The sequence below is a fragment of the Lacerta agilis genome, chromosome 15, assembly GCF_009819535.1.
Source record: "Lacerta agilis isolate rLacAgi1 chromosome 15, rLacAgi1.pri, whole genome shotgun sequence".
In the NCBI taxonomy this organism is placed as follows: domain Eukaryota; kingdom Metazoa; phylum Chordata; class Lepidosauria; order Squamata; family Lacertidae; genus Lacerta; species Lacerta agilis.
The window spans coordinates 3050497-3074242 of NC_046326.1; the positions used below are offsets into that span (position 1 = coordinate 3050497).

Sequence of the window (23746 nt, forward strand, 5' to 3'; positions counted from 1 at the left end):
TAAAATACAATAAGGACTGAATATTGACATTACATATAAACCCCTTAGCAGTTTGGGACCAGTTTACTTGTAGGATCACCTTACCTCATATATGCCCAATTGACTGCTTAGATCTGCTGAACTGGCACCGTTACAAGTAATCAGGACCTTTTTTCAGCCGAAACTCATGGGAACTGAGTTCCTGCACCTCTTAGGTGGGCACCATTGCCATTCTAAGAGAATAAGGGAGGTGTTCGTGGTTTTTTTTTTTTTTTTTACTAGAAAAATAGTACTGCAGATAACACTCATTCTATACTAGAAAGAAACCAGCCTTTTAATGTGGCAGGACCTACACATTGGAACTCCTTGCCTGTTGACATCAGGCACCTGCTTAAAACATTTGTTTAAGGCAAGCCTATCCAGACATATCCTGCCCACCTAGCAGTTCGAAAACACGTCAAAGTGCAAGTAGATAAATAGGTACCACTCCGGTGGGAAGGTAAACGGCGTTTCCGTGCGCTGCTCTGGTTCACCAGAAGTGGCTTTGTCATGCTGGCCACATGACCCGGAAGCTGTCTGCGGACAAACGCTGGCTCCCTCGGCCTATAGAGCGAGATGAGCGCCGCAACCCCAGAGTCGGACACGACTGGACCTAATAGTCAGGGGTCCCTTTACCTTTTTTATCCAGACATACACATGTTGGCATGTTTTGATCTTTTACTGTTAATTTTAATTACATTTCACATGTTTTAATTACTTGCCTTTTGTACTGCTTTATTGATAAATAGGTTTCTTAGAAGTCTAGAGAAAGTTCTGCAAGAAAACTGCACCACAGAGTGAGAATTCACTCATCCAAAATACACTTCCATTGTATTTTCCTTTTCTTTTTTTAAATGACTGTAACCTGGGTCTTTAGACTTGTGCAGAATCTGTGAGAACTGGGTGTGACACATTGAAGGGAAGATTTGGCCAAAATCTACACATTAGGAAAACAAAATTTGCACCACTCTAATCTATCCATGCATCTGCTGTGTTTCCCTAAAGAATTTGAGTGAGTTAGTGATGATGAATCTGTATGTTCCATGTCATGCAGCTTTGCTTATTTAGGATTATAGGAAGCTACCAAGCCACACTATTTAAATATCTGTGCAGCTGGTTCTTATATTTTAGAAGCCCATTCTGGCATTAAGCAATTCATTGATTCCTGCATTGCAGGGGGTTGGACTAGATGACCCTTGGGTCCCTTCCAACTCTACAATTCTATGATTCTAATATATATATAGTGCATCCATACCAGTATTATCTGGCTGACTGAGAATGTAGATCCCTTTGGTACTTTGCTAAAGGTTTTCAGCTTGAGGTGGTGGCTATGATCTGAGGCAGAGACCTTTCTCATCACCTGTTTGCTGCTGCCAGACCTGTGTTGATTGGAGGTGATCTTCTGTCTGCAATGAATGCATTCTACCACTGAACTACCAGTAAATTATCCCTCCCAATTATTGGCTAGAATAATTTCCCACATTTCTTTTCATCTTTACAGCTACAAAACTCCCCGGGACTTCAGCTCCTGCAGTTTGCAGGATTTCCAGAAATACATCATGGACCGGACCCCATCCTGTATAACTAACATGCCATCTCCAAAAGATATCATTGCAACCCCAGTCTGTGGGAATGACTTTGTTGAAGAGGGAGAGGAATGTGACTGTGGCTCTCCAGAGGTATCTGTTAATGAACTGCTGTGAAAAGGAACTTGTCAATTAACAGAATCTTAGGGCTGTTTCATGGAGTAACTGGGTGCACTTTCACATTAAAGAACACATGGATTGGCAGTGCAAGATATCAATGTACAAATGTCCCAATTTCAAATTTGGAAATTTTAATTTTGAAGTGAGGGTTGCAAAAGTTCCTTTAAGAAAATATTATTAATGCAGATAGAAGTGTTGTATCCTCTGTTTGAAGGAGCAGGGAAATGCAAGATGTTACCAAACTAGAAAAAGAAAATGATGTGTGAAGGGAAATAACTGCAATTTGGGGGTTTGGGCGCGCGGGGGGGGGGTAATTTCTCAAGCCCACCACTTCTGTAAGGTAAATCCACTGATTTATACCTGGCAGCAGCAGCAGCAGCAACAACAACAACAACGCCTTTTCCTTTTCCTCTCTCCTTTTTCCTTTTGCCAGCACAAAACCAAACAATGCCCCTGGAATGATACAATGCCATGATGTAGTATCCTTCCAATAGGGCCTTAGAATAAGAATGTGGTAACTACTCATTAACTGTTCTGTGGGAACACAGAAGAAGCACTGAATATGGCATTGGGTGCTGAACATTGAACATTTCAGATTACATTTTCAAATGAGAAGCCAGGGACCTGCTCTGAGCGTGATTTGCAATTGGCAGAGAGAGGGTGACAGTCTCCTGCATAAACCCATGAGGAGCTAGACAGAATAAATTTTACAAAATAAAAAGGGGGGGGGGTATTATGCAAATATACTTGGTTTGCACAATTTAGCTTTTCTTGACACATCATTTAAAATATCTTAGTGCAGAATTTTCATTTTTCATTTTGACTTTTTTTTAACACCAAGGTCACACAGCTCTGGTTAAATGCTCCTTTCAGTTTGCAATGATTAGTGTTTTATTTGCTATAAACCTATATTAGATGATGTGCGCTGAAGAAATACTTTCCTCCTTTATTAGTTACCCATCCGAAAAGATACTAATTGGAGGGATCAGGCAAAATTAAGTTGGTAATACAAGACTGTTCTTGGTTTTAAGGAATGCAAAAATGACTGCTGTGAGGCTGCAACTTGTAAACTGAAGCCAGGTGCTAAATGTGGATATGGGGAGTGTTGTGAAAATTGCCAGGTAAGGCTTTGTTTCCTACACTGAAAATAATACCTCTCAATCTTGCTGCACAATGGTCAAATGGGGATGTAATCTCAGTTTCTCTCTATTGCCCATATTGATAGCAAGCATATTTATATTCTTTCTGGGTTGCTTTCTAAAGCTCAGTTGAAACTTATTAACATGTCTGCACAGGAATTTGTGAGGAGGTTGAGTAGTTCTGTTGCCACGAGAGGAATGGACCTCTTATGGCAACCTCTTAGTTTTGGTAAGTAACACAAGATGAATATGATGGTCTCCATTTATGACATGAATGTCATTGTGGCTTTCAGGCAATGTAACACTATAGGTTGTAGCCAATTAACTACTCAGACTAGATCCAGTGAAATTAATGGATCTGGGTTAGCCATGTACATTAATTTCAATGGGTCTGACTTAATGTTGGATACAACACTATGGGCTCAGTTGGGAATCCAGGCTATTTCTGGACTTCTCCAGAAGACATGTTTATTGAGCATTCATTCTGATTTGTTTGTGAACAATGAACATTCATACTTTTTATGTATTTCCCTGCCTCTTTCCTAATTGAAAAATAGTTCTTTTCTTGTTTAACAGTGGATTTATTGCAGTAGAGCACTTTAATCCACAATGACTTTGCGAAACTAAATTTTCCAGTATGTGCTTGAATCCCCTCCCACAAACACTGAGGGTCTCATGGAAACCCCTGGAACTGTTTGGGTTGGGATGTGCATCCTTCCCTAGTTGGTAGCCAGCATGGCAGATGAAGAGAAGGTTTCACTGTAAACTGGAAGAACCATGATCATTTATATTTGATCTCCACTGCTAAATATGATAAATAACAAGGGATTGGATGACTTTTCACTTTCCCCTACAGATTAGAAGAGCAGGAGCTGTATGCCGGCCAGTGAAGCATGACTGCGATCTACCAGAACTGTGCACAGGGACCTCTCAGCAATGTCCCATGGATCGCTTCCGAGTGAATGGATTCCCTTGCAAAAATAACGAGGGTTACTGCTACATGGGGAAGTGTCCCACTTTGCAGAACCAATGCATTGCACTTTGGGGGCCAGGTGAGTGAACCCTGGAGTTACTGAACATCTAACTTGAAAGAGGTTTTCAGATTTGTTTTGGATTCAGTGGAACTTGGTCTTTTCTGCTGAGCCGGAGCTCAGCTGAGGCTACATTGGTGTAATTCCTTCACTGTAGGTCCATCAGGGCTCAGCTGCCTCTGCTGGGACTCATCCAGGAGAACCGAAGCTGGTGTGACTCCTGAAAAGGGGTGGGATGGGGCAAGGAGAGACATACACCAATTCCAAACCTCTTTAAGCTCAGTCACATCACCTAGCAACACAGCAGAAAAAGGACTGGTAAAAAGTTGTGTCTTGTGATGTGCCTTTGGCTTGATCCGGCACTGTGTCGTGCTCACCTTCTTCTTTTGCGATTTGTACCATCATACTGCTACATGCTGAAGGTTTTATTTTTTCCTTTTGCCTTTTCAGGTGCCACAGTGGGTGTGGATTCTTGTTATGCTATAAACCAGAACGGGGTTTATTATGGCCATTGCAAGAAGGCTAATGGCACATACATACCATGTGGAAAAAAGTAAGCACCACAAACACGAATCAGTCCCAGGGCATGGTTTGTCTGAGAGCACATCACCTTGGGTCTGGTCTGATCAGTTCCTGGGGACCCTATGCATACCACCTTGGGCTCCGGAATGAGAGAAATAAATGTATCCAGTAGGAGGCATCGTGGAAAATCAAGCAGAGGCTCTTTAAAGGTCAACCGTCTCTGCTTGATTTCTGCAAGGAGGTTCAGGTCAGGAAGCACAACCTGCTGCAAATGGTCTGTGTCTGCTCTCTCCTTTAAAGACAGGCAGATTATGTCAGCTGCGGGTGGTGGGAACTGGGATCTTTAAGTATTCTTTCATACCTTGAACCGTCTCCTAAATGAGCTTCAGAGTTCCGTTGGGCTACTGCAAACAACCCAGTTGATTTGGGGGTGGGGTGAGCATAAGGACGAGGGAGAAACTAGATTCAGTTCACATTTAATTAGCACATTCTGAGACAATATGTGAAAAATAGCCATCCTTCAAATTTTGCACCTCTCTGGATTTTGCAATGCAGTTCCCCAGATAAGTAACGTGTTCAAAAATGCATATTAGGGTTAAATGCCCTTATAAATGCATATATTAGTGAAGATAACAAACCAAAAAAGCACTAAATTAGGGGAAACTGCATGCAAAAATGTGTATATTATTCAAAAGATCATACAGATATGTGTATATTAAATTTTCATGAGGATTTCGTATAAAACCTTTGGGGGGGGAATTCTTGTGGAAGTACGAAGAACTGAATTTAAGACGGGTTGGGGATAAGAAGCTGAGAGAACTGAAATTGACAGGTTTATCCATCCCTAGATGAGCAGTCTTCTGCTTATCCTATCTCTAGTAATAGAAATAGAATCATAAAATTGTAGACTTGGAAAGGTCCATGAGGGTCATCTAGTCCACCCCCTGCAATGCAGGAATCCTTTGCCCAAGTTGGGGCTTGAATCCACAACCCTGAGATGAAGAATCTCATGCTCTACCAACTGAGCTATCCCAGAAGGGCAAATGAATATCAGTTAATCTGGTGAATGCATGAGGATTCCAAAGGAGAGAAAAATATGGCCTCCCTAATTAGTCTATTCTTGTTTAAAAGAAAAACTCAAGGTAACTGTCTGCTTCCTTTTCAGAGATATAAAGTGTGGCAAGTTATATTGTACAGGGGGTTCTCGAATGCCTTCAACTGGAAGCCTAGTGTCGTTTGATACATGCAAAGGCAGTTTCCCAGGCAAGGACCAAGAAGATGGTGGAATGGTTGCCACCGGAACAAAATGTGGAGAAGGCATGGTTAGTGACTCACATTCTCTTCCTTCCATGCACAGGTGTGGTCAGTGGGGAGGTTTCTCAAGCACAATTTCTGTAATGCTGTTGTTGGAATTGCTGCAAGGACAGAGTGAGCTATTTCACACCGGTAGCCTGCCAAGCAGGGCTGCACCTTTGGGGTTCATTTCATTTGTCAGCCATGCTTCTGATCCCGCCTTCTGCACAGGCATGATTTTCGGCGTCTGGGCATGCGCAGACGTGATTTCCAGCATTGTGCTGCACCAGTCCGGCCCACAGACGGTCTCCGTGGGATTGATCCAGCCCATGGCCAGTAAACCCTGCCGACCCCTGCTCTAGACTCACAAGCTCAAGAAACTGAAAAGTACCCCTTCTTTGAGGACACAACAAAGCTAGAAAGCTGCCATATCAGACTGTGATCTGAGCTGCCTACCAACATGGCAGGTGGGGGCACAGGGTCAGAAAGTGCTGTTATATCCAGTCACACAGCTATTTGTACCTTAAGCCAGATATGATCTATACTACCTGGCTGAGGCTATCCATGTTCCCACACAGAAAAAGGCTCTTTCACTTTACTCACTACTTGAACCTTTTAATTGAAGCTTCAATGGTGTTCAGTTTTGCAGAAAAGAAAAGAACCACCCCACCCTGCTGATCATCTTTGGCATTTTGCTTTCAGGTCTGCAGCAAAGGGCAATGTGTCGAGATTGAGAGAGCCTACAGGTCTACCAACTGTTCTTCCAAGTGCCAAGGACATGCTGTAAGAGTTACATCATGGTTAAGGGAAGAATAATGGTGGCTGCTTTTTAGTGGCCTTTATAAACGTTCTGCTTAGAGACACAAACCTTTCCTTCCTCTGTTGAGCACGTATGTCTCTGTTCTTCACCCTTCCTCTCCCAGTATTCTCCCAGGACCATGTTCCTCAATGAGTCACTGAATTTCTTCATTGGAGACTTTGGTTCTTTTGCTTTCCCCCATCTCTGCCCATGCCCAGTATTTCTTCTGTAGCTTCTGACGGATGCCAGTGCCCCAGTCCTGGTTGTCAATTACAAGATATATGTTGCTCTCTGATCTGTCTCTACTAGGGATGGGGGAGAGAAATGTGTTCAGTTGCATTTTAATGAGAATTGGAATGCAGCTAGCCTTCAAAATTTGCACTTAACCAAATTTTTGCAATGCAGTTCTCTAACCCAAATGTGTATATCGGGGAAAAGTGTGCGCAAAATACACATATAAGTGTGCAAAACTGCATTGTATATGGGGAACTTTCCTGCAAAACTGCATATATTAGGAAAAAATGCACACAACAAAGTTTATACTAGCAGAAAGAAACAAAAATGGATAGATTCACCCATCCCTACTTTATAGTGGAGCCAATGAAGATGTATCTGGACATGTACTTGGGCTCACTGGTTGAAGTTAACCCTTGAGTCCCATGGCATGAAGATCCCACAGTTTGTTGCACTATCCAAAATGTGTGGAATTGGATGCAAAGTCCTCTCTTGCTAGCAAAACCTGATGGTGGAAGCAAGCCCTGGACCAATTGGCATTGCAACAGTGACCTTTAAATGTCATTATTATTATTATTATTATTATTATTATTATTATTACTATTTTATATTATATTTATTTCATAAAATTTATTTACCACTTGATTATAAAAAACCCTCAAAGTGGTTTACAAAAAAGAAATTTTTAATTTAATATTATTACTATATTGTTATTTAATATGTTATTCTTTTTTAAAAAATAATATTATTTAATATTGATATCCTTCTACCAATAAGTACCCAGAGAAACTCACAAAAGAAGGAAAAAAGGAAACCCAAATAATACATTGAAGAATAAGCATGCATTACTAAAAAGCTTACAGCCCAACAAGACAATGACAAAAATCTACCGACAGCATACAAATCAATATGGCTAACCTAATCAAAAACACACACACACCCCACTCACACAGGAAACCAAAGATCACCACAGGCAACCAGAAATGAACAATCACACCCTACGCCAACCCCAACCTCTCTCACCGCCAAAGGAGCACAAGCGAACAACAGAGAACCTACACAAACAATGCTGACACCAAACCCTACATATACCAAGTAAAATAGAAACATCGTCACCCCACCCCACCCATCTCCCCACCCCGCCCACCTCTTTCCCCCTTTCCCCCCTAATGTCTCAACAACCAAAACTGATTTGTAAAAATGTTACATGGGGAAAAAACGAGAGAGACATTGCACACACTTTTGTAAATCAAGAAAATCTTTAATTTTTTTTTAAAAAAGGTTATAGCCATGAAAACCAGCAATCAAATTAACCGTCTGAAGACAACAGGAAGGGAGCCAGGTGGTGTAGGCCCAGTATTGGCCATACACTGTCCTGAGCAAGACAGTTTTGTTCCTAAAACCAGGACAGGAGCAAAGTTGGTTTCATCCTGAAAATCCTGGTGCTGAGAAGTGACCACACACTCAGGCACCTTGCCCAAATCAGGAAGGTTGGAGACAGTATCACAGTTTCTAAGGTTAGCTAGGTCATCATAGCTTGAACATGAGAAAAGCCCTGTGGAGTCTGGACAAAGGCCCATCATATCCGGCATCCTGTTCTCACAGCAGCCAACCAGATGCCAATGGGAAGCTCACAAGAAGGACAGCAGCAATCTCTCCACTGCTGGAGTTCTGGCAATGGGTGTCCAGAGGTCTACTTTTGTAAATGGTGAGGGCCATTCCTATCCACAAGGAGGCCTTGACCACCTTTGAATCTCAAGTAGACAAGATATTTTTGAAAGTTTCCCCCTTCTCAAAGAAGTCTGTCTGTCTGTGTGTGTGTGTGTGTGTGTGTGTGTTTTCAGTATTTTGACTAACAGCTGATGGCTTACACCAATTTTGGGATTGACTGCAGTTTTGATAATTTGTTGGCCCCACACCCCACACAACATTCTTTTTTGGAGAGCTGTGCCTTTGTTATCTATATAATTTTGTATTTATTTTAAAAAAAAATTATGATTTGCACTGCATTGAATAAAAGACTGATCAAAAGGCAGGATAGACATTTTCCCAATAAAAATAAATAAATAAAGCAAGCAAGCAAGCATGGTCTGCTTCTTTTCCATGTGCCCATTCTAGAGACTAATGCTAGGTCTGTGCTATCACAGGTATGTGACCATGAGCTCCTATGCCAGTGTGAAGAAGGATGGGCGCCACCAAATTGCGATGACCCCACAGCAAATAGATGTGAGTTAAAGCAGGAGGCCCCTGCCACACTCCCCCTTTCTCTTCACCTAACATAACTGTGGACTCCTTTGTCATATGGCTAACAAAATGGCCTCTTCCCCAAATTTGCCACCCAATTCACAGATGATTAATGGGAGGAGGGGGCTATTGGGTGAGGACTTTTGAATGGATTTGGAGGCAGGCTTACTATTTGCAATGGAGGCAGCCATGAGTGTTAACCCCATTTAAAGCTCCAAACAGTAAAATGAAAGCAATGATGGAGCTCTTCCCAGAAGCTACCAGTTTGCAGCTGGCATGTTTTCCCCAGAATGCCCCAGATCCAGCATCGTTCTGGGGTATTCTGGGGTGAAAAATGGCAGCCACCAGCTGCTAAACAGAGCTTTACTGTTACCTTATTAGGGGTTGGGGTGGGGGGTGGGGGCAGCAGCACAGCTTCTCTGCCACAAATGTTAAACCTGCCTCACCATGAACTCTTCCAAAAATCCCACCTGAAATATTGGCTGCTATTTCAGGGAACAACCCACCCTGTCCCAATATTGTTGAAAGTTTGCAGCTGCAAACTCAGTTTGGCATAAGCCATTTCTCTGTGTGTTCTCCTGCTCCACGTAGCTGGGCTAGTGATGGAAGTGAATGATCATTTAGGTAACAACATCAGGACATCAGGTAAGTTCTGTAATACGTTGCTGGAGTTGTGATGGGGGAACTCAATGCACTGCTGTCATTTGGGGTGACTCACCTTTGCTTCTTATAAATTCTTCCCTTACTGCTGATTTCAGTGGCATTAGGTTGGCCATATTTACCAAAGGTCGGTCTCCAGTACATGTAGCAAAGTGTACTCCAAACTCTCTTCTATTGCTCTGCATGACCGCAAGTTTCTCCTGATAAAGTAGCAAACTCAGGTGCCCCAAAGTTTATAAAAATATGGGGGGGGGATAACTAGTACAATCTTAACCAAATCTACTGGGTCCTACTGAATTCCATGGGACTTATCCCCAGGTAAGTAGGGTTAGGACTACATCTTATGTAATTTGGGGGAGGATCCTTGCAGAGCCGTCTTAAGGGGATCTGCCGCCCTGGCGCGGCTATCCCTCCGGCGCCCCCGCCATGCCGCCTCTCCGCCGCCTCCCTCCCGCGCTTGCCGCCCCTTGGGAGGGGGTGGGCGAGCGGGGGGTGAGGGGCGTGGCGCTGGAGCGGCGCGGGGCTCTGCGCGCCCTTCCAGCGCTTCCGGGATGGGAGGCGAGGGCGGCCGGCTCGCGCTCCCGCGCAGCTCGCGCTCCGCGCGCAGCTGGACGGCGCGGCGCTGCTGGGCCCTCGCCTCCCAGAGCCCCAGCTGGAGTGCTGGAAGGTCGCGCAAAGCCCCGCGCCGCTCCAGCGCTCTAGCTGGGGCTCTGGGAGGCGAGGGCGGGCGGCTTACAGCCCGCCCGCCGGCGCGCGAGTGCCCGTCTGCCCGTGGGGGCGGGGGCGGGTTGGGGAGGAGGAGCCCGGTATGCCGGCGGGCTCGCGGGGGCGCCCCTGGGGCGCCCAGCGCCCTGGCGCACCGCGCCACTGGCTTCTATGGATGAGACGGCTCTGGATCCTTGGGTAGCAGGAAAACAGATGCAATCATCCTAGCATACAGTGCGATACCATCCTGTTGAATTCTTCCTGGCTTGATGATGGCTGGGAAGGGGAGACTAAGAGCTCTATTTGAAGGATGCTGTACTGTAAGTCATAGTTCATTACTTAGTTGCAAGATGACCCTTCTCTGAGCAAGAAGTTGTATGAAGAATGGCCTATATGCAAAGAGGATGGTGGCTCATGATTTATTTATTTACCTATTATCATCACATTTCTTTATTATATTTTTATCCTGCCCTTCACTCCAAAGAGTGTGGAGTGACACATTCTCTCTCATGCACACATTTATCCTAGAACAACAACTACAAGCTTTTGTGTATCCAAAGCAATTCACTTCTTTTAATCCTTACAATATAGGGCAGTATAATTAACCCTATATTACAGATGCCAGGCGATTCTCTAAACCATGGTTTAGATGGTCACAAATGAACTGCAGCAAAGCCTGAGGTAGGTTCATATGCAAGCTCCCCTCTTCTTCTTTCACAAAAGGAAGTGAATTTATTCACCTTGGACTAAACCATGCTCACCTTGAGGTGATTGTGGTCTCTTCATATTTAAAACAAACCAGGGTCAAACCATGCATTGATATTCTGGTTTGGTAAGTAACTAGAGTTAGAATAAACTACAGTTCCCTCATGGTTTAGTCAAAAGTGAAAAGAGAAGCTTTCAGTCGCTTTTGAATGTGAAGGAGAAGAGAAGGGAAGGTGTGGGGCTTTCTGACACACTTTTGTGAAAATCTAGTTCATCATGAACTGGCCCTCAGGCTGAGAGTATGTGTTTTGGGTCACCGAGTGGTCAGATTGCAACAAGAGACTTCCTAATTCATAGCTCAGGTCTGAGGTGATCCAGTAAATTGAGATTTGAACCCTTCTAAGTTCAAATGGATACTGTAAGCACTACACAACACTGGCATTTCCTATGTCACAGATGAGGAATAGGGAGTCTTTGAGGAATCATGATTTCCAAGAATTGTCTCTCAGTATAATCTCAGATTTGTTTATGTCCTGTTCTTTCTTTGCAGATATCATCATCATTGTTGCAGTGTTGTTAGCCATTTTAGTCACAGCAGTTACCATCATTGTCTTGTTCCGGTACAAAATTTCAAAGAAGAAAAATAGTCCAAGGTGAATCTTTTAAGTGAAGAATTGTCAGCCAAACTTTTGCAAATGGGTTTAACTGCTGGATTTGCTAAGCGCTCAATACTAGGAATGGCATGTGTGGCCAGACTGAACATTGGGATGGAAAGCCAACTCTGGCTAGTTTGAGCAGTAAAGACTTAGATTTTAGATGCCAGAAACCTGCTGATTTGGAGCTGATTAAAATCAGGCGTGGAGGATGTGCAGCTGTTCAGGTTAGGGATGGCAAGAGCAGCCTATCTGTAGGCACTTGCACCACAAGTTGTATGTGTTTTGTATTTATTGCTTTACAATGCATTTCTTCGTATGGCTGTTTCCTGTAAAGTAATGCACATTTGTATGTATTTTGTACCAAAATGGCAAGTCAAAATTCAAAGTGGAGAATTCATATGTGTATTCCAATTCGCATATAAGTCTGAAACCAGTTTGGTTTCCTTTATAATACTGTAGAGCTAGACAACAAGCTCTTCTGGAATCAGCCTCCTGATCAGGTATACCTCATTTCCCCTATGCTGCAATGGCAAAATTCACAGCTTCCCCTCCAAAAGCCCTGTGTTCCTTTGGGAGAAGGACAGGATATTATTATCATCATTCTGGACCAAACAATATATGATTCATGAGAGACAGTGAAGGTCTCCATTCTCTGTCTCTTCTGCATCCTGTCTTGTTTGACCAAGACTACTACATTTCTGGGTACAGAACACAGATGTTCTAAGTTATGAATTCAATCTGCATGCTAATATTTACTATTTTTTGATAGCACCCACAAGAGTATGGCTGGATCCACAAACCATGCCTTCTCAGGTCAAGAACAGAAAAGAAGACAGCATCCTGGCCCTGTGCCTGGCCCTCCAGAGGTGAGAAGTAACACAAACTGTTTAAACATCTGGGCAAAAGCAATGATCCTGTACCATTTGCAGTCCATTCACTTTGAATAAGGTTATCATAAACATTCTTCTCAATAATACCGACCTCAGGTGGTTGAGTATTTGTCAGTTTGGAAGTAAAATTGGGCTACGCAAAATTTCTACATTCTTAGAGTACTTCCTAGGTAACCCAAGTTCCTAAGTTTGTAAAATAAATGAACAATATTTTTTAAAAGAAAACGAAAAAACACCCTGACAAGGAATGTTAAGTTTCCAGGATATACAGAATACTGAGGTGTCAGTAAAGTCATGGGAAGGAAGCTGAAGATGGCAGGCAGGGAGATGAAATTGGCCTAAACTGGCCTTCTTTAATGAGTTACAGTAAGTATCCAGAAGAGGAGGATTGGGGATGTGAGTGAGCATGCTGTCAATTTAACACCCTCTCCTGGCAGTATGCAAGAATAATTCAGGTGAAAGGAAAGCAATCTTTTTTTATTTTCCCACTCTAGGGAATTCACCCCATGCTATATACCATGGTACAAATCCTTATCATGATCCACCATACTGGCCAAATTTGATAGGTGGGTGAGGCTACCCACCTTTCAATTTCATGATGTCATGGGATTTGGTGCTTTGAAGTCCCAGAGTGAGGACACTTTGCTCCAGGGGGCTTTGGCAAAGCACTGTCCTTATCTGTATGACATCAGGTATAGAGTAGGCCAGTATGGCTTGCCCATTCTGGGCAAATGGGGAAGGGTGGTGATCCCAGATTGGCTCATGAACCAGAGGTTCCTTACCCTGCTGGATACTGTAGCTATGCAATGCTCAAGTTGTCAGCAACTCCAAAATTGAGCCCCTAGCATGGTGCGTTTCTTTCATTATTTATTTCATTTGTTAGTCATTTTACACTAAAAAGTCTCAAAGTGAATTAACAAGATATAATACAAAAATAAAACCAATTAAAAAACAAAACATAAACAATTTACCATATAAAATATCCTAAGATATTCACCCAACAACACAAAGATAAAGGGTAAGTTCTGCCCTACCTCACTGTGTTTATCTAGTATATGTTTTAATTTTCTGCTGAAATATCTCTGACTTGTATCCAACTAAGTCACACTGAGAGTAAAGGTAAAGGGACCTCTGACCATTAGGTCCAGTTGTGGACGACTCTGGGGTTGCGGTGCTCATATCGCTTTACTGGTCGAGGGAGCCGGTGTACAGCTTCCGGGTCATGTGGCCAGCATGACTAAGCCGCTTCTGCCAAACCAGAGCAGCACACAGAAACACCATTTACCTCCCCGCCAGAGTGGTACCTATTTATCTACTTGCACTTTGACGTGCTTTTGAACTGCTAGGTTGGCAGGAGCAGGGACCGAGCAACGGGAGCTCGCCCCATTGCGGGGATTCGAACCGCTGACCTTCTGATTGGCAAGCCCTAGGCTCTGTGGTTTAGTGTTGGGACTTTTGTTTTAAACTGGAAAAACAGTTTAGTACTTGGAAAACACTAATGGCGTCCACCAACGCTTCCTGCTGCGTTTCCCTGCTTCTCCAGTGCTTTTGCAGACTTCTTCAAACTTCAAAATTTTTGCACAACGGTGTGTGTGCCTTTCTTGCCAGCAAATAAACTCCACAGACTCCAGCTTGTTTAAGCAAGCACACTTTATTTACAAGCATAAATCATGGACATTCTTTCCCGAAGATACGGACGACATGTCTCTCGCTCCGGTCAAAAGTGAAAGTGAACAGAAAATAAACAGTGCGTCACATAAATCACATAGGCTTCACATACAGCAGAACTACCTGGATGTTGTGACATCATCCTCCCTGTGTGAGGGGCGAACTGTTGAGCTTATTTAACCCTGAAAGCTCCAAACCTCACATTTAGACCACAGCGCCACCTGCATCCTTGCGAGTAGACCCGCTGAAATCAATGGACATGACCTGTTTAACCATCCACCGATTTCAGTGGATCTGCTCTGAGTTTGTTTTAATTTGATACAACTCATTGACTAGCTCTTGCACGTCTACCTTTCAGTCCTGAAATTACCATCTATGTGTTTCTCTAGCATGCTTGTGTAATGTGTGAGATTCACGTGACAACTGAGGATACCTCATTGTTGTTTAGAAAAGCAAAGATGGCACACTGTTTTAAAAGCTGTTTCCTGCTTTTAGGTCACCTCTTCCAGAGTTCTGCTCCCTCCACCTCCACCCCAGGCAAACAAACCACCAGTTTCTGTTGTAAGTAATGTTAAATGAAATAGTTATTGCTTAAAATATGGACCACAACAACACTGGAAACTAGGATGCTTCTGGAATTAATTGTTTGTGAATTGCAACCTGAACTGATCAATCAGCACCAGGTGGATTAATGTACATATCAGAATACAGTTGTTCTTTGGATTTCACACTTCTCTGAATTTGCTCAAGAATGTGCAAGTGTGCATATTTTGTGATAAAATAAAATACATTTAGAAATGCATCCTTTGAAAAAAATGTTCAAAAATATGCATTGAAGAACACCTTTTCATGTGGGTTTCTAAAAAGAAAATTCACAGATTAAATGCACAAAGGGGATGAAACAGAAAGCCTGCTAAATTGTCTCTGACCAGGATTATCTAAATCTAAAAAAAAAAAAACCCAACAAATGTAATGCAATATGCAATCCACACAATTATATCTCATCATTCTGACAAGGAAATATATTTATGCTAATAAAGGTTAAGGGACCCCTGACCATTAGGTCCGACTCTGGGGTTGCGGCGCTCATCTCGCATTACTGGCCGAGGGAGCCGGCGTACAGCTTCCGGGTCATGTAGCCAGCATGACAAAGTCGCTTCTGGCGAACCAGAGCAGCGCACAGAAACGCCGTTGACCTTCCCGCCAGAGCAGTACCTATTTATCTACTTGCACTTTGACGTGCTTTCAAACTGCTAGGTTGGCAGGAGCTGGGGCCAAGCAATGGGAGCTCACCCCCCATCGCGGGATTTAAACCGCCGACCTTCTGATCAGCAAGCCCTAGGCTCTGTGGTTTAACCCACAGTGCCACCTTTATGCTAATAGCAATGCTTAAAAAAGAATGAAAACGGTGTCAAAAATTTGCAATACACTTGTATGCATTTCTGGTCAGAAGTAAACTCCACTGCATTTAATGTGACTTGTTTGAGAGTAAACATGTGTACTGTTATGTTAGTTACTTTAAAAGACACACACACAACCACACACAAGAAATTAACATGTCACAGATAAACCCGAGGCAAAAACCTTTCTGCCCAGCATGGTGTTTTTCATGTTCATGGAGATTTTTGTTCTTTTAACCTGGGGAATGTTGAAACGTGTGTCTTTGTGATTTGTTGGGGTTCTAGAAAATCAGGTGGCATGAAACTGTATCCAACTATTCTGCTTTATAGAAAACTAATCAAATGTTGCTTCCTATAATTCCTCAGCAAATTCCAGATGAACAGGGCAACCACATATCAACCATGTATCAAAATGCCAGAATGGTAAGTTCCTAAATGAGCCCCAAAAGGATCCTTCTGGAGGGGGGGGGGAAGCTGAGTCAAGAGTGCTATTATTTCCCCACTAATACGGACCACTCACAATGCATTGGAGTTCCAGGGGGATCATATGGCACCATTTCTCAACTTCCATATCTCAATCCATAGAAGAATGAATAGGGTGTTAAATTCCATGATTTTTAGGTCAAGGAAACAAATGGGCATGTTTTAACTGGCTGAGAAATAGAGTATACTGAATCAGCAATTTATTCCATCCAATTTATTTATTCTATTTATTCGAGGGTTGGACTATATGACTTTTTGGGCCCCTTCCAATTCTACAACGATTCTATGAGCCTAAAAGGGACAAGGGTGGCACTGTGGTCTTGAGCTTGCTGATCATAAGGTTGGCAGTTTGAATCTGCGTGATGGGGTGAGCTCCTGTTGCTCTGTCCCAGCTCCTGCCAGTGTAGCAGTTGAAAAGCATGCCAGCACAAATAGATAAATAGGTACTGCTAAAAGGTATTTCTGTGAGCACTCTGGCTTCTGTCACAGTGTCCCATTGTGCCAGATGCATTTTAGTCATGCTGGTCACATGGCCTGGAAAGCTGTCTGCAGACAAACGCCAGCTCCATCGGCCTAAAACTGGAGATGAATGCTGCACCCCATAGTTGAATTTGACTGGATTTAACTGTCCAGGGGCCCTTTACCTTTTTACATGATTGTGGGGTGCTTGTTTAGATGAATAAAACAATGAGTTGGACTTCCAAAGCCATTTCACCCTGAGTCAGCCCATTGGTCCCTGCAGCCCAGTATTTAATTATTTAATTGTTCCTGCAAAGAATCCTGGGCATTGTCGTTTGGGGAGATTGCTGAGAATTATGTGAAGAGTGCTCTCTCCTCTCCTAAAAGAACTGCTGTTTCCAGAGAAAAGGAAATGAATGTTCAACCAGTATAAGTCTATATTGCACCCATAAGTCCTGACAACAAGCACACTTAGCTGGCAATTCCTGCAGACAGCTGAGTCAAATTCTGAGTATGAGCAAAACACAGAAAGCACCGCTCCTGCCTTGTTTTCTGTCCCCTGAAAAATTGTGCCTTCTTCAGATATCCTTGCTTGCTGTCTTGATATCTTTGTTGCTTACTATGTGGAAATGTTTTAGATAATCTCGTTTTCTTTTATTCCAGCCAATTGTAAAGCCAAACATTCCTCCGCCTCCCATTCCAACTGCCAAGCCAGGTTTTTCTTCTGTCAACAGCAATGCAGTAAGTGAACTTCTTAACAGTCATTGCTTCAGGATTTTTTCTCTCCTTTCTAGCTGAATGCTGGTGCAACTATCACCAGAGTGAATCTTCTTCAGTCAACTAGTTGTCCATTTTCACTTTTTTCCAGGGTGATGAGAGAGGGTGCAGTTAGAAAAAATGGCAAGGGTAGTTCAGATGCCATTACCCCCAATGAGGCCCTCTGTTAACTGTCAGGAGCATCCTACACGCAAGTAGGAACCTGGCAGAGACACATGTCCAGCTGGCATGTTCTCTCCCTCCTGGTCGGTCGTTCGGGAGACTCAAAGTCTTTCTCCAGCCCAAACATCACAGCGGCTGATGCCAAGAGGCATCAGCACACTTCAGGAACAGCAGAATGTTGGCAGTTCACATGGCAGACTCAGTAGCGCAGCATTTTGGCTAGACTACTTTATTTACATATAATACACTTGGTGCATCTTGACTCAGCTCCTTCCTCTTCAGCATCAGACAAAAAAGAGAAGAACAAAGGACAATAGTCCCACTTAACAGAACACAGTAATATAAACACCCTGTCTCCGTCACTTCCCACTATGTGGAATGAAAACATACACCGTCATGTGCTAAAAACAATCCCATGACTGCAAGCATGGGGAAAGAATCCTAACATCAACTACAGAAGCAGCCTCAAATCCTGATTTCAAATCCTGGTTAAGAGGGAACCTTGGTAAAGGTTGACAGAAGAAATTTCAGCCAGAGGACAGACGGAACCTGCAGTCCTATGCCTCCCACCTCACCCTGCTTTTTGAATGTGAATTGGTTGTAAATCTCCTTGAGATTTTGGGTTGCATCCAACTAAGTTCTATTCAAGGTAGACTCACTGAAATTAATGAACCTAAGTTAGCCACATCCATTAACTTCAACAGGTCTTCCCTAAGTATGACTGGTATTAGATATACACCCTCCTTTTAAATAAAGTTTTTAACAAATGCAATTCATCCTCATCATCATCTGCTTTTAAGACTGCTGTTTGTTTTTACCTTATTTTGTACTGTGCTGATCTTGGGCACTTTTGCAGATAAAATCTTCATTGTGATTAATATATTTATTTATTCATTGCGTTAATATTAATTGAAATTGGAATTTTCAAAGAAGCTCCAAATAAGCTGCCTGGATGGGTTTGTTGTGTTGAAGAGAGAAAAGGGGGTGACTGACATCTGATCAGGAAAATGTGACACTTCTCTTACAGGTAGCAGCAATGACGTCAACTCCTTCTCCGCACTTCAAGCGTAGGACAGCTCCTCCACCTCCGCCCCAGGTAAGGAGCACCAAGATTCACAAGGAAGATGCTGAACTGCAGAGTGTCCTATCACCCGCTTTTGGAGGCAGGATGTCTTTGAATGATGGCTGCTGGGAGCTGCAGGTTGGGAGTGTGCTGTTGTGCTCAGGTCCTGCTTCTGGGCTTCCCTTAGGTTGGCCACTGCAAGGACAGCATGCTGGGCAAGAAGGACCCTGTGGCCTCATCTGTCAGGAGAAGACCCAGCAACCATTTTCTTCATTCCTGTGGCAATGTGCTCAACCAAAACCTTTTGTTCCCTGAGGCAAAGAACGTGTGCATTGCACCTGAGGGAAGGAAGCCATTTGGGGAGCTTAGGGCAGGCTATGCAAGCCTGCAAGCAGAACCTGAGCACAACCGCACTCTCCGCACCGCAATTCCCAGCAGATGTTGTTCAGAGCCATGGTGCCCCAACAGTGTGCATAGAACGCAGCCATTGTGTGTTTCTAGTTTTCTTTTAAAGCCATCCAAGTTTGTGACCATCCCTACCACTTGTTCAAGGGAGAAAGGCAGGAATGATTTGAGGATGTGACACAGCACAAAAATTGATGGTGGAGATGTATACATACATACAGGCCCCACTTACTGAGCACAATGCGTTTCCTAGAAATCATTCAGTCTGCAAGCGTTTACATGAGTCCACGATTTCTACTGATACCTATGGGGAAATTTCTAATATGTTCCTGACCATGGAATTTTGACCCCCACCCAGCCAAGAAAACCTGGGAAAGCCTAGAAAAAAGGCTCACTAATTTGTCTTATCACTACCCTTCCCTCCCTCCCTCCATTCCTCAGCAAACCAACAAAAGGCAAACAAGTAAGTAAAAGGTGCTCTCTGTTTGGATAGCTGAAAGAGCATATATCAATCAATCTACGTAGCCAGAGAAATATGTGGAGGAGTTTCTTTTTTGTTTTTGTTTTTAAGATGCTATTTTCACATTGCTTATCAATTTGTATGTATAATGATTTTATTATTGCTTTTATTGGGCTTTTATGCAAGCTGTCTTGAGCACCTCCATTTTTGTATAACTAGCTTAATCAAACTAAAATAGCTAAAAATAGGTAGTGTGCTTAGGACTGCAACATGGAGAAAATTGGGAAACTTTGTTTTTCTTTTCTTTGACTTCAGCATATCTTTGCTTTTGTCTTAGGCGTTGAAGCCCCCAGGTAACCCCAAGATATGAAGCAAATGAAGGACCAAACCAAATACTGTTCTCCAGTTTCAAGGAACCTTCCCCCCCCCCCATCACCAATCCCCTTGGCTTCTTCATCTGTGAAGAAAACAGAACAAGCTTTGTTTTTAAAGGTCTAATGGTTTTGTTTCCAAAGGAATTGAAGCATTTGCGTTCAGAGTATTGTTGCCTGCAATCCTCCTGACTCTTCAGAAAGTAACTGAAAGGTGCAATACTCAAGCATTTTGCAGTATATCCATAGTGATAGAATCGTGATTTAGGAGATCCTGGCACAAAAGAAACAGTGAACTGAGCCACGTAGTTTTAAGCAATGAAGTTTCTTTCTGGGCCAGTGGTCTCCATGCCAGTTGTGATCGCCCATCACTGCCATCTGTGGACAAGACCTGAGGTTTTTGGAGGCTGCTCAAAGCTTTATGGGATTAGGAGTGGGATTTTTCCCTGACTACTGAACTGCTCATCTTATTTTTGTGGAGTGAGAGCATACCACCATGCCTTGAACAATCCCCCAAAACAATGCAGGCCATTAAAATGGGGGAAAGTCAATCTGTTTGACCCTTCTCTCCACCTTCGTGCATCCACAAACCATCACCACCTCAGGATGCTCAGACTCCAAATCTCTTGTGCTTCACACATTTACTGCTAAACAGCTTCCATAATGTGCAATGGTACTGGTGTTGCCAGCTTTTACCAGTTCTGCTCCTGTGCATTTAACAACAGCTTGAGCTGCAGATATGTGCAGGTTACTGTGTTTCTCTTTCAAATGCTGATTCTTTCAATCCAAACTGCTGTTAAAGGCAGAGGAGCAGGGCAGTTGGCAACCCTAAATGATAGAAGGCATCCTTGTTAGCACTTGCTTAGACTAGAGTGCCATTTTAAATAGTTTATTTATCATAGAGTGTAAACTTAAGAAACATTACTATTCAAGTGCTCACATATGCTTTAAGCACCTGATTTATACGTGGCTGTGAAATAAGTTGGAATACAACAGTATTCTTTGTTTTTGGGTTAACTCTATGAAAAGGTCAGTAGTGAAACAATTACTGTAGAAATTAGGGAGGAGCAATGGGATCCTATGTACTTCGTGCAATATCAAAAAAATCAGGTACACCAACACAACGAGAAGTATAGACTTGTTAGGTCAGAACAATTATCTTTCACCGTTTTTTGATAAGGATGTTCTGAAAGTATCCTCTTTTGGAGTTCAGAATTATCTACTTGTCTTAATTCTGAAGTGCAATTCTTGATTCTCCATTGCTCGTTCTCTCCTCACACGGAACACTGTGTGCCCACAATTTGCTTACTTTTCAGTTAATTCATGTCTCCCTCTGCATCACCAAAGCAAGCATGATGTGATCATATGCACAGTTGCATCAAGATTCCTTGGGATGGTGTTTTCCCCATGCACACATCAGTAATTACACCCTGCATTGTGGTGAGGGATGTGATCATATCAGGATTGCTTTTCTGCAGTGTTTTACTGAGACAGATTTGCACATCAGGACTGGAAAAGTGGTAGACAGAAGATGCATATGAACCGAAACAAATGGTGTTGTTTGATTCTGAAATTAATTACAGATTTTTGTCTGGTTAAATCGGAATTTGGGAAGAGCAGAACTCAGGGCTGGCTGGAACAGAAATGCCATCAGAGCAGGACTTTAGGGCAGATGACAGGGGTTTGACTCAGCAGAATGAACAAGTGGACCCATGACTGCAGAAGGGCTGGTTTAACCACATTTTGAAGTAAGCACATTACAATGTAAAACCAGGGAACAGTCTAAATTGCCTAACTGGAAAGCTCACCTAAATTCCTTGACCCGCAAGCTGTACGGAGCTCTCTGGAGGAAGATCAGGTCGAAAGAGTAATCTGTGAATTAAAGGATACCACACAAGGCGCGGAATCAAAAATCCATAGCACGTGTGTCTTCCTGGACCAGCATTCTCAACCACCAGTTCATGTTTTTTGTTACATTCACAGCGCAGATAAGACCTCAAAATATTTCTGATACAGTCTTCAAATTTGAGCACAATGCTTGTCACCAGGCAAAGAGTACAATCAGAATACTGTGCATACAGAGAGCTGTAAGATGGTCTTTATTTATCAATAGTTCAGATGCAACTAGAGTTTGGGCCTTAAATACAAGAATTGTGAATGTGGAATCATGGTGAGCATTTATGGGAAAGCAGCAGCAGTGGGGAAGGAATTAACCCTCCCTGCTGCTTTTTCTCTACAGCCAGTGCCAGATTCAGGGTGATGCAGGCAGTCCCTCCCCACAGGGCACAAAACTGAGAAGATCCATTTGGGGGACAGAAAATTTTGGCCTTGCACATGGCACCATGTTACAAAAGATTACAAGTCCACCCCTTCTGCAGCCCCTTCTAATCTAGTATCCCCACTGCTTAGCTCAGAGGTAATAGAGTGGCGAGTGTGTTTAAGAGAGAGAGTGATTCCCTGCAAGTAGAGCAAATAAAGCAAGGAGACAAGTTGGTTACAACATTTCCCCTGGCTGTGCTGCTTTTCTGTTTGCAGGGACTGCTTTGACATGGGGAACACACTCAAATGGCACCTGCCTCCCACCTTCAGCCTCAAGTAGCCCCGTCTATTCTGCCACCCCCTTCAGGGCTCTACCACCTCATTCTGCTGCTTGTGGACATTAAGCCTTAGAGAAGAGGAGAAGCAGGGCTGAGGGAATCGTTCGGCATCGCCATTTCTCCCTTGCAGCTGTCCCTGCCTATAAGCCAGGCACAAATAGAAGATTGCCAAGTTTCAGCTACAAGTCACATATTTAGAGAGTTATAATGTTTAAACATAAAGATAAAATCACCGCCCTGTCAACTCTCAACTCTGCTTTTAAAGCTCAGGAGTCTGGGGACGGCATCCCTGCTGCCTTTGCTGATGACACTGCCTTATCAATGAGTTGCCTCTTGTTTTTCGGTCAAGGACACATTCCAGCAGACAATGAAAGGCAACATGTAGACCAATAAATAGTAAAGGCGCTAATTCTTTAAATGCAACAAACATAACATAATTCGAGACCAAAATGTACACTCTTGTAAATATGATACATAACACAAAAGTCTCTGAAAGTAATGTAAGTCTTTAAGTAGCCAGCAAGACAATAATCGTCTGTCAATAAATAAATCAGTCTTTAGATGCACGTAGATACATGTGGAGTGGTGCCAAGGTGGTAGTGTGCAGGACAGGACAGTGATCCGGATAATCACACAGTTTCGAAATAATCTTCCTCAGCACGACACAACAATTAAAGGAGTGAATTTCTATGGAACAGTGGTCATAAGCATATGTAACACATTCCAGGCAGGAAAAGAGCTCATGGAGGGTATGGAGCAGAGCCACTGCCTTTAACAGAATACCGGTATATGGAATCTTCTGCAGTTGTACTATCAGGTGCATCCTCCATGCATTTCAAAGGGGGCCAGGTCAAGAAAGTTTCTTGCTAGCTCATATCCCTTTTCTCCAGCCATGAGTTTTCTATTGATTATTTCTTCTGTGCTGTGTTTCCCCACCCCACCTCGTGATTTTGCATCTGGTGAATGGAGATTTTGAAATGTTATATTGTTATCTATGTATTTACAAATATATCTGTATTTAAAATGTTATTATATAAAGTCTAAACTTTTCTGGGGGAGACAAAACCCCTGCAGTAGAGTATTAAGTCTTGTCAATTTTATTTTGTTTAAATTGCTTCTATGCCAATTTACATTTCTGAAAAATACCTGGATGGTTTATGACCCTATCGCAGCATGGCAAATAGAGAACGTTGCAGAATGTCAAAACAAAGCCTTAACCATGAAAAATAAAATTACCTGTAATATTGACCCTTAAAGGTAAAGGTACCCCTGACCACTTGTGTACGACTCTGGGATAGT

The 23746-nt window shown here is 43.0% G+C and overlaps 1 protein-coding gene across 1 annotated transcript in view; it reads left to right on the forward strand.

The window, feature by feature from the left end:
• ADAM28 (ADAM metallopeptidase domain 28) overlaps positions 1-19863 on the forward strand; it is a 67341-nt gene extending 47478 nt beyond the window's left edge. Inside the window, exons 12-25 of the mRNA XM_033171617.1 lie at positions 1520-1697; positions 2756-2845; positions 3720-3915; positions 4345-4447; positions 5582-5738; positions 6412-6492; positions 8890-8968; positions 11607-11709; positions 12482-12578; positions 14766-14831; positions 16037-16093; positions 17276-17353; positions 18579-18647; positions 19817-19863. Of these exons, the coding sequence (XP_033027508.1) occupies positions 1520-1697; positions 2756-2845; positions 3720-3915; positions 4345-4447; positions 5582-5738; positions 6412-6492; positions 8890-8968; positions 11607-11709; positions 12482-12578; positions 14766-14831; positions 16037-16093; positions 17276-17353; positions 18579-18647; positions 19817-19849 (1387 nt within the window). The 3' untranslated portion in view covers positions 19850-19863. The remainder of the gene's footprint in view (positions 1-1519; positions 1698-2755; positions 2846-3719; positions 3916-4344; positions 4448-5581; positions 5739-6411; positions 6493-8889; positions 8969-11606; positions 11710-12481; positions 12579-14765; positions 14832-16036; positions 16094-17275; positions 17354-18578; positions 18648-19816) is intronic.
• Positions 19864-23746: the final 3883 nt, after the last annotated feature.